The sequence below is a fragment of the Lentinula edodes genome (genome assembly GCF_021015755.1).
Source record: "Lentinula edodes strain Le(Bin) 0899 ss11 chromosome Unknown C8R40scaffold_2, whole genome shotgun sequence".
Lineage (NCBI taxonomy): Eukaryota > Fungi > Basidiomycota > Agaricomycetes > Agaricales > Omphalotaceae > Lentinula > Lentinula edodes.
This window is the reverse complement of record NW_025764308.1, coordinates 1-11109: the sequence shown is the minus strand read 5'-3', so window position 1 is coordinate 11109 and position 11109 is coordinate 1. Positions and strand designations below refer to the sequence as shown.

The 11109-nt window shown below is 44.8% G+C and overlaps 2 protein-coding genes and 3 non-coding genes across 5 annotated transcripts; all 5 read left to right on the top strand.

The window, feature by feature from the left end:
* Positions 1 to 3986: 3986 nt before the first annotated feature.
* On the top strand, positions 3987 to 7036 carry C8R40DRAFT_1165093 (uncharacterized protein; the record flags this gene model as incomplete). The annotated part of the gene is made up of 7 exons (XM_046230631.1): positions 3987 to 4334; positions 4382 to 5030; positions 5080 to 5763; positions 5815 to 6047; positions 6098 to 6343; positions 6391 to 6807; positions 6872 to 7036. The coding sequence occupies 7 exons, from the start codon at positions 3987 to 3989 to the stop codon at positions 7034 to 7036; spliced, it is 2742 nt and encodes a 913-aa protein (XP_046091287.1).
* A 2126-nt stretch (positions 7037 to 9162) lies between these two features.
* C8R40DRAFT_t35 lies at positions 9163 to 9241 on the top strand. The gene has a single exon. It is a non-coding gene; the product is annotated as a tRNA-Phe (tRNA).
* A 63-nt stretch (positions 9242 to 9304) lies between these two features.
* On the top strand, positions 9305 to 9405 carry C8R40DRAFT_t36. Its single transcript has one exon. It is a non-coding gene; the product is annotated as a tRNA-Phe (tRNA).
* Positions 9406 to 9481: 76 nt separating this feature from the next.
* C8R40DRAFT_t37 lies at positions 9482 to 9581 on the top strand. The gene has a single exon. It is a non-coding gene; the product is annotated as a tRNA-Ile (tRNA).
* A 1086-nt stretch (positions 9582 to 10667) lies between these two features.
* Positions 10668 to 11104, top strand: C8R40DRAFT_1065302 (uncharacterized protein; the record flags this gene model as incomplete). The annotated part of the gene is made up of 3 exons (XM_046225648.1): positions 10668 to 10717; positions 10776 to 10958; positions 11028 to 11104. Coding segments are annotated over 3 exons (310 nt in total), but the record flags the coding sequence as incomplete, so codon positions are not given.
* Positions 11105 to 11109: the final 5 nt, after the last annotated feature.

Here is an 11109-nt window from a genome sequence, read left to right as displayed (position 1 = left end):
TGTAGTCCTTAATGGCTGTTCTGATTGTTGGGTCGCCGGACAGTTCCATTCAGAAGAACTGGTGCATGACCGTTTCTGGGGTTTTGCAAGTATTGTTGCTACCCTCAAGGGACTTAAGATGCAGTCTGCTGCGTTCTGGCCATTCTGCTATGAATGCTGGGTACCTTTTCGTAGGCCTTGCAACCACCCCCCTCCAGTACCTGATAAACGGATCGATCCCGAAAGGTGCCCCTATCAAATCAGCGATAAAACCACAGGCGAATTCATACCTCTTCTACCGACGTTGGTAGCTCTTATTTTCACTTACAAGGATCCTGGGACTGGCAAACGCGTATACCTGTTAGAATGGGAGCTGGCCAATGCTCCATTGGCCACCCTAAAACTACCTCAAATCTGTTTCGCCAGAATCCTTCAATCCGCTCCTCCAATCCACTCCATGATGGCAGATAATATCTTCCTTACCTTCTCCTCTACAGGATTCTATCCTAACATGCATGATTAGTCATCATCCTTGGCTCTCTAGAGCTTGGCGACTCTTGCCACTCATTTCCCGCACCTCCTGACACTCGCAGCCCAGGATCCTCACATCCGCTGCATATCGTATCAAGTGCCAGTGGTCAATATGGTCCCCAGGACACACAGGATCATGTAGCTATATCTATATTACACCTCTATTACCGGTCTAGTTCCTTTGCACCCATACTGGCCTACGTAGTGAGTAGAACACTCTACACAGTGAGGACAACACTCTACACAGTGAGTAGAATACTCTACACAGTGAGCACAACACTCTACAGAGTGAGTAGAATACTCTACACAGTGAGCTCACCACCACTGTTGCCCACAGTGACCTCCACACTGTGCTCAATGCTGCTGCTCATTGCCATACACAGTGAGCTCAACACTGTATACAGTGTCCTCAATGTTGTCTCAGACAGTGACCTCAATGCTGTCCACAACAAGCTCTATGCTGTCCTACACAGTGAGCTCAGCACTGTATACAATGAGCTGGTCATTGTCTTGGACAGTGAGCTAGTCATTGTCCTCCACAGTGAGCTCAACACTGTATGCAATGAGCTGGTCATCATCTCCCACAGTGAACTCAACATTGTCAGACACAGTGAGCTTGTTGTTGCTGTTGTAGACAGTGAGCTCGATGTTGTCATAGACAGTGAGCTTGTTGTCATCGTTGTAGACAGTGAGCTCGACGTTGTCAGACACAGTGAGCTTGTCATCGCTGTTGTAGACAGTGAGCTCGACGTCGTCATACACAGTGAGCTCGTCGTCATTGTCATAGACAGTGAGCTCGATGTTGTCATAGACAGTGAGCTCGTCGTCATTGTCGTAGACAGTGAGCTTGTTGTCATCGTCGTAGACTGTGAGCTCAACGTTGTCAGATACAGTGAGCTTGTCATTGCTGTTGTACACAGTGAGCTTGACGTCGTCATAGACAGTGAGCTCGTTGTCATTGTCGTAGACAGTGAGCTCGTTGTCATCGTCGTAGACAGTGAGCTCGACGTCGTCATAGACAGTGAGCTCAATACTGTCCACTGTCAGCCCAGATGTCCATTTTACGTATAGAATTGAAAGTGATTCTATACGTAAACGTCTCTGAGATTTTACGTACAGAATTTTGAAAATTCCATACGTAAAATTTTTGGCTTGTTCGATTCTTGACCAAGTTTTTCCCACGGGGGTCCAAAAAAGCGCACTTTTATAGCCTTCTGACATAGCTTTCCACATCAACTCAAGTGCTCAGCACTGTACACAGGGAGCTCAACACTGTATACAGATAGCTGAACACTGTACACAGGGAGCTCAGCACTGTACACAGGGAGCTCAACACACTGCTCTACACAGTGGGCCATGGAAAGCTCCTTTCCCATTGCTGTGCTATACATCACTGTGTATAGCAAGCTCAACACTATGTACATTGAGAGACATCTTTACATTAGTGGAGAATATACTCCGATTCTGGTCACGCAAATGTCACCATTGAACTCGCACTACAAAATAACCTAGGGTCACCCACCAGTATCATTCAAATCGGAGCACTGGTTGATGCATAATTCACATCCGACTTGTTGTTTTGTTTTGTTTATAGCACCGTGAGGATTCCGCCGCATAAGGTCGCAGTTACATCATCAGACTCGCCTCTCTCCGCTCTTCATTTTCAATTTTTCAAGTTTTCCATGAAGCGTGGGAACTAATTTCCGTATTCTTTCCCCCCTCCGAGATTTCCTCAGAGGCGCTTTTTTTGCCTGCTTTTTATTTCCTCTTTGAGTAACTCCTGCGCTTTTCTACCATACTTGGCAATTCCTGCTGGCAGAGTTTTCTACCATACTGGGCAATTCTGTCTTGTACTGCCTATAGAGGGCGCAGTTTTTCACCTTTTAAGGAAATTCTTGAAGATTTATAATGCTGAGACCCGCCTCTTCATTTTCATTTTTTTCTTCATTGGAGTGTAGCGTGGGAACCTGGCACAGCCACATCGCGCCAAAGCCAAAACTCGGACTGCAGACTTGATCAAACAGTGCATTCAGCAGTGTACTTTTCCCAGTCCTCATTGCTGTCACTTTTGATCAAGCAGTGCATTCAGCAGTGTACTTTTCCCAGTCCTCATTGCTATCACTTTTGATCAAGCAGTGCATTCAGCAGTGTACTTTTCCCAGTCCTCATTGCTATCACTTTTGATCAAGCAGTGCATTCAGCAGTGTACTTTTCCCAGTCCTCATTGCTGTCACTTTTGATCAAGCAGTGCATTCAGCAGTGTACTTTTCCCAGTCCTCATTGCTATCACTTTTGATCAAGCAGTGCATTCAGCAGTGTACTTAGGGGTTATATACAAGTTTCGAAAACGGCGGTAGGGGGTCGACCCCTGGTGGCTGTGATTACCATATAAGGCAATTCCGTCCAAGTCACTGCTTATTGCAACAACACAAGAATGACCGATATTGACGGTCCCCCGTGGGGGGGGGGGTGGAGGGGGAACGTCAATATCGGTCGTTCTTGTGTTATTGCATTAAGTGTAATGAATATCCTGGAGGCAACCTTGCGCGGCGGTAAATTCTCGCCGGCATCAATGAGGTATTCTCACAGCAAGGGTTGGAAAATTTGAGTCAGTAAGCATGAAGTTTGCGCTGGTGGGTGGCGATAAATTCACGCCGGACACTCAGGCTGTAGAAAAGAAAAGGAATGTGAGCGCTAGAAAACATGGAGGCAAAAAAGGTAGAAGTACTTGAGTGCCTGAGTGGCCGTACAGTGTCGCCGAACAGAGGGTGAACAAGCAGGTAAGTAATTTCGAAGTGTGACCAGGCTGAATTGACGAGTGCGGTGTAAAAGTATAACCGAGTTGCTTGTTGAACCTGATGTTTGAGTAAAAAAGCACGATGGGGAAGTGAAAGTCAGGCGGAGAAAGGGTGTGCAGGAGCGGCGAGAAATTCTCGCCACTTTGGGATTAAATAAAAACAAAAGATTTACCTCAGAAATTTGAGCTGACAGATTGGACGCTAGTGAGGTCAGACACTCCAGTCCGTGAGCGGCGAGAAATTCTCGCCAAATTGGACGATGATGTTCACGGGAAATTAGGTAAAAATGTAAAATAAGACGTAACATGCGGGAGCAGTGAGAGTGGATAATTACGTAACTCGGGCAAGCTACGCAGGCGGCGAGATAATCTCGCCAGATCATCAAAGGCCACGCTGAAATCGAACAGTCGCGTGACTTGGAACTGGATGATCGTGGGAACAAGCTGTATAGTTAAACAAACAAGGGTAATTAGAAGCCATCTCGGCTAAACGTCTCTTAAACTCGAACCACAACCATCTCTGTAGAGAGAATAAGTCGTTTGTAAGACACTTGTAAACTGCAAAAAATCGCCGTTTTCGAACCTTCAACTGCTGGTACGTATATTCTCGCCGTTTTCGTGAGTGTAAGGAAAGAGGGGGTACTCAGTCTAAGATAATCTCATCTAGCACTCGATAAGAATGTCCTCGAACCGTAAATTTGCGCTCCTCGTTCATCTCATCCTCAACAACCGTAACCTCCTGAAAGCTGAGAAACTTGTCGATGGAGATGGGACGTTGTTTGAAAAGGAAAGCGTTCTCACTGCTCAGTTACGCCGATTCAACGTGCCACCTTTCTGGGAGCCGACATGTCCCGCGCAGTTTCAGGAGAAGTGGGGAGGGCGGTGGAAGCATATCCACGAACACTTGAAAGATCTTAAAAAGGGGGGGAGGGCGGAAATTGAGAAATACAACTTCAAAAATCGGGATCTCAATGACGTTGCACTGTCGAACAAGAGCGAAGGATGGGGTAGCTGCATGGATGGGCCTGTGAGTTTGAATGCATGGGCAGATGAAATGATCTGACAATATTTCAGTTGAAGGACGCTTTGGATAATGTGGGATTTAGTATCCGGGACCGGTATCTTGCGTGGGTGAAGTTGTACGCGGAGAAGGACGAACAGGGACGGGTCGTGAGAGGGTTTGTTCCGCTTACGCAGTGGACGGGACGGCAGGATAGTTTTTTGGAAGAAGTGTTTGGAGATGCGATCAAGGGGAAGGATATTACACCGCCGGACACAGCAAAAACGTGGCTGAATGGGGTAATTCAGACCTACTTGGACGCGGCGACGAAGGAATGCAAGCGAGCGACAGATTCGCTCAACGCCACTCAAACGGAGCTGGAGAAAATCCTTGGTCCCGACTTCTGGAAAAGTTTCGAGGTGCCGCAGAACTTTGATGTTAAGAAGGCGCGGAGTGTGTTCAAGAAGATGCAGCACTGGAAGTCGCAACTATCGTGGCAAGTCACGACCGAGGAGGACGATGAAATCCGAGAGGAGGAGATTGACATTGAATCAACGGAAGCGTCGAAGGCAATTGCAGCGAGGTGGTCACGTCTGAGTGACCAGGGAAAGAAGTTAGAGTATTGTCAAATGCTTATTGGGTGGCTCGTCGGAGTCATTGAAGCAAAAACCTCAAAAACTATCGAAGTGAACTTCGATGCAGGTGGCTACGACGAAAAGATAGGTACGTGGGCGTGGAAATGTATTGTGATGTGATGCTAAGTACATTGTAGTGGGATATGGGCGGGTGTTAGCGAGAAGCATCCCGAGGAAGAAGATCGAGAACATCCCAACTCCTAGTGAGAGTGATTTCCAGGCGTTTGCGTTGGAATTAGCGGACTTCGCAGAAGAATGGGTTGAACGAGATGACTCGGCTCTGCGGACGGCGATTTCGATGTATGAGAATCCGCAGGTGGATGAAGCTCTCCTGCTTTACAAGTCGGATGGGGCAGACATTGGTGTCGGGGAGTTCAGGAGTTACGACGACAAAAAACTGCATGAATATTTGGGACTACCCGAGGACGGACTCCCTTTAGCATTTCGAAGACACACGGCGGACGAACCAGGGATGTTGGCTGACCCTGACGGTGACAAACCGTTTTTGAACAGTACACCGGTGAAGATCAGCTGGCATCAGTTTGTGTTTGTGGCTGCCGTGATGTTAGCATTAACGACGCCTAAGAAAGCCGCCCTTCCGAATATTTTGCACAGTGGGCCTGCTAACGAGCGGACGATTCGACCAGTGCGTGAGCAGTGGGCAACAGTACCAGGTATTTGTCTGTTCGATGAGGTCGGGTTGGGGAAAACCATGTGTGCGCTGGCAACGATTGCGACACTGCAGTCGTTGTATGAAATTCAGGAGAAGGTGAAAGCGAAGGAAATGGACCGGTCCAAGTTACCTGCGTGCTTGAGAGATGGTAGGTGCCAGCGGCGATAAAATCTCGCCGGCTACTGACGCTGTTTTTTAGCGCCGAGTTTCGGCAATTTAGAGTCCGGAATACCCAATGAGCGGCACCTCGTTGTCGTTCCTAATAGTTTGATGGATCAATGGATAGCTGAGATTACCCGGTTTTTCCGAAGAAACGCTATCCATCTGCACATCATTTCAAACAGGGCCGATCATTGGGAGGCCGAAATTGCGAAGGTACTGGGGACAAACACGGTGCCGAAGATCAACCAGATTGTGATCGTGGCAGCGAGAGTGAGTGTGGCGATAAATTCTCGCCGCAATTTGTGCTAACTTTTTATTAGACAATTCAACGAATGTTTACAGCGAATGAACGAAGTATTGCTATCATGCAGCTAGATGGCATTCCTCGGCTCAAATACCAGCAGAAAGCAGACACTGTTTATGCAATGCCGTATGTCTCGACTTTTCTGGATGAGGTACAGGACGCGCGAACGGGGAAAGCGCTGTGGAGGGCGTTCTCCGCAATCTTTGACGATTCATTGATTAAAGTCCCGATGACGGCTACCCCCCTCCTTGAGTCACCAAATGTAAGTTTCATTTAATTTATGAAATCATTTATTCAATGCGCATATAGGATCTCGTCAATCTTGCGTTACTTGTCCGACCGCCAAGTATGGTAGATGACGAAACGTCCAATCTTCGGGGAATGTCCCGAGATCTTCGAATTCTGAAGGGGAAGTCCACTGTTCGAACGCATCAAGAAGCTCTGCTGCTAACGGAGCGGGACAAAATTATGGAGCAGACAGAGGGAACGGGGGTTGCATTTTTTGCAGCGAGAATGGTGAAAATGGTTCAACGCCACCTTGCACCACATACTGTGAAACGAACGAATAAATCGTTGAACTTCGAAGGTAAACCCCTGGGGGCTCAACTCCCCCCTCACACGATGATCCACGTCCGTGTAACTGTCACGGACTCGGAGGCAGACAGTTCCTACGATGCTGTTCAAGACACACTGAAAGCGCGGGTGTTTGACACCAATACTTTGGGAGTACGTCGCCGACCGGCGATAAATTCACGCCGTACTGACACCTAACTATATTACACCCGGAAAGGGCATGCCCTTTCCCTTAGCGTTTTGGGCCTTTCATGCCCTTTTTCTCATGGAAAGGCAAACCAGCCGGAAACCCAGTCTTCCTAAATCACTCCAAAACCTCTGTTTATGTCTCGTTTTCACTGGTTTGGTCAATATTGATATCATTTTGAGCTCCCATCCATAGCAAAAACCTCTTTTCACACCTTTGGATCTATGGAAAGGCAGTCCTGGTGGAAAGGCAGGTCATGTTCAAAATTCCCATTTACCTCCCTTTCCGGTGGTCCAGTCTATTCTAAATTCTCAATGACCTCCCTTTCCGACTGCATGTTGCCTTGAAAGCCCTCATTGTTGATTTTGATATGCATTCTGACTCAACTTCATATCCAATCCAGAACCATTCTCAAGGCCTGTGACATGTTAAACAACTGCTTATTACAAAATCGGAAATTGATGCGAGTGCTTGTACTCTGGTTGATTGTGTTGTACGCATTGGATATATGGCCTACATTGATATGACCCACCTGCACCACTGACTATACATGCACGTGCATTGGATCAATGGCAAAGTCGAAAGCCCCGGAATACGTTTGAGTGCCAATGCACAAGTCGATTGTTGACAATGATGTATTGTATGCCTTGGAGCTATGGCCTCTGTTTCTGTGCACAACCTTTCCATAAAATCAATGCCACTTTATTGGATGTGTTCATATTAGACTATGAAGAATATATTTGCAACTAGTGGGCAACTTCTGTCTCTGTAAACAACCTGTCCGTGACATTCTTGTGGCCTTATCATCTGTGTTCCTCAACAGTTTTTTCATTGGATATACAACTTTTTCAACAAGTACCACTGTTTTTCATTCACTAGGTGTTGCAGTTGCCTGTCCCATTATCTTTAGACGCGCGTATTCCACTCTTGCCTCCGATCCCGCTCACTCACCTTGTCTCACTACTCATATTGGTCTTCATCGAGTCCTCCTCAATGTCTCGAGACCCCACTAAAATGGAGGTGTACTTGAATACACTGCTCAATACCATAGCCAGCTCAATGCTACATCTCGAGTTATCGTTGTGGACTTCACTATATTACACCCAGAAAGGCCATGCCCTTTTCCTCCTCTATCTCTCAGAAACATTCTTTCATGTCTGGTTTTCAGTAGTTTGGCCGATATTGATATTATTCTTAGCTCCAATCCATAGCAAAAACCTCTTTCCACACCTTGGGATCTATGCAAAGGCAGTCCTGGCTGGAAGGCATGACCTCTTTAAAATGCCCATTGACCTCCCTTTCTGGTGGTACAGTCTATTCTAAATTCTCTTGATAGCACTCATGCTCAATATTGATATGCATTTTGACTTGTTTTCATATCCAATCCAGAACATTTCTCAAGGCCTGTGACATGTTGAATAACAATCCTGGTAGAAGTATGAGCAGCCATTTGCCTGTTAAAAACTTGGAAATCAATCCAAGTGCTTGTACCCTGGTTGAATATTGCTCTGTTTCAGTGCACAGCAGATTATGATGAATATAATTACAAATAGTTTGTACCTTCTGTTTCTGTGCACAACTTTTTCATGAAATCTTTGCAACTTTGTCACATGTGCATCAACAGTTTTATCATTTGATCTACAACTTTTTTCAACAAGTACCACTGTTTTTCATTCACTAGGTGTTGCACTTGCCTGTCCCATTATCTTTAGACGCGCGTATTCCACTCTTGCCTCCGATCCAGCTCACTCACCTTGTCTCACTAGTCCTCCTCAATGTCTCGAGACCCCACTAAAATGGAGGTGTACTTGAATACACTGCTCAATACCATAGCCAGCTCAATGCTACATCTCGAGTTATTGTTGTGGACTCCACTATATTACACCCAGAAAGGCCATGCCCTTTTCCTCCTCTATCTCTCAGAAACATTCTTTCATGTCTGGTTTTCAGTAGTTTGGCCGATATTGATATTATTCTTAGCTCCAATCCATAGCAAAAACCTCTTTCCACACCTTGGGATCTATGCAAAGGCAGTCCTGGTGGGAAGGCAAGTCCTATTCCAAAATCCCAAATACCTCCCTTTCTGGCTGTGTATTGCATTTAGAGCACTCATTGTCAATATTGATATGCATTCTGACTTGATTTCATATCCAATCTACACTATTTACCACATTTCTGAAGGCCTTTGACATTACTCCAATATAATTATCATTTGTACCCTCTAGAGGTGAATTGTTACCAGCACGAGTGGGCATCTAATTAATTCCCACACTTTCACCTTTTTCAGTAACATCTACAATTTTTGGATTTCAACATGCATAGCCTCAATAGCTCAGAGGTAGAGCGTTTAGTGAAAATCGGTATCACTCAAAGGCTAGGGTTCGAATCCCTATTGAGACTTTCGTTCAGCTTGTTGTCAAATATTTTTTGACACTAAAACTAGTCAAATATGTTCACTATTATGCCTCAATAACTCAGTGGTAGAGTGTTTGATAAATTTGTATGGCCACGAGTAACCTGATATATATTATCAAAATGCCAGGGTTCAAATCCCTGTTGAGGCTCTATGTCAGTTTCTTGTTGGTGAAATATTTTTTTGCACTCTGACACTCCATGTAGTCAAGTACATTCACAAATATTGCCTCAATAGCTTAGTGGTAGAGCATTTGATAGATATTTGTTTGTTTGAAGTTGTCATATTTCTTATGAAAAGGCCAGGGTTCGAATCCCTGTTGAGGCTCTCTGCTTTTCTAATTACTCTTTTTATTTTTTTCTATCAATGGGACTATGTCTCAGTCTTCCTGTATATATCCAGGTAGTCCAACCATTGAGCTACAGCAGCAGGTTCCTTCAACCTTGACTTTGACTTTGCGCCCTATCTACACTTGTTTCGGGCCCTTCCTGCCCTCTTTTGTCTGGAAAGACATATCTTTTCAAATATGTCCTTTTCTGTCTGTTTTGCAGTAGTTTAGTCACTCAGTGGACCCTTTGCTAGCCTCTCTGTATGCCTTGCCATATTCAATCTATGGCAAGGCACTCCTGGTTTGAACAGAAGCTTCTTTCTAAATTCTCAAAATCCTTCCTTTCCAACCCTATATTGCACTTACAGCCCCCTCATTCTCAATCTTGATATGCATTCTGACCTGATTTCATATCCAATGCTCCATATTTTACTGATTCAACACTACTTTTGAATGCTCCGGAATGCATGCCCTTCCACATCTCTGCATATTGATATCATTTCTGATTTACTTTTATAGCAAAATCCCTCTTGTGCACCTTTTTGCCCTTTGTCCAAACAATTGCCCCTACCAAATTTACTTTCTGAGCTTGACCTACTCTCACTGCTATGTGCACCTTCAAAGCCTACGAGTGTACATTCTACCACACACATTGTCGATTTTGAGATGCTCAAATCTCTCTGTAATCATATCCTCACCACTTATTGTCAGTTATCCTATCTAATCTGCACATCCATTTATTTGACTTTTATCATACATGATATGTATAAGAGCATTGGGAGTATCAGCTTGGAAATCAACTCCAGCTCTTCCCAGTAAGACTTCTTGAACCACCAGTATCTATTCATTTCAGTATTGATATATACTTTCCTTTGTTCCCATTGCAAATCCTCAACCCATGTATATTTAATCCAATTCAATTTTTATTGAATTAGACCTGTACTATGAATACATGAAACTGAACATGGTGAGAATAATCTAGACTTTGCCATTCTTTCATTCTATTTTTAGAACTCAATTATATCCCAGGTCTATATAAGTGACACCTGTCAAAGGTTTTTTTTTCCCCCCACCTCCCCATAATCATGGCCACTGCTTTTTACACTGTTGAATGGATTGCTCCTATGGAACCCAAGTCAGTTGTTTCTTTTGCTTTTGTTTTGATGAAACTCAACTTTGGTTTCTTTCCACAGCCCTAGGACATCTCCCTTTGATCCTGATCTATTGAAACTATTATATGCTTATTCTCCTCCTGCTGTCCGATACTTCCACGTGCCCACCATGGGTGGTATCAGATTGAGTTGGAAAGCAAAGGAAGATGAGCATGATGCTGAACAAGTCACCCTCCGTCTTGAACAATATTCCTCTGCTGCCTTGTGAGTCTTTCTCTTTTGTTTGTGTGTTTTTTTTTTTTTTTTTTGATTAACTTTGTTGTTCTTATTTAGCCAAGCTGCTGGATTTGATTTAACTGCCAGGAATTTGCTTTTCCTTAAAAACCAGAACATACGGAACTATATCATTAGTCTG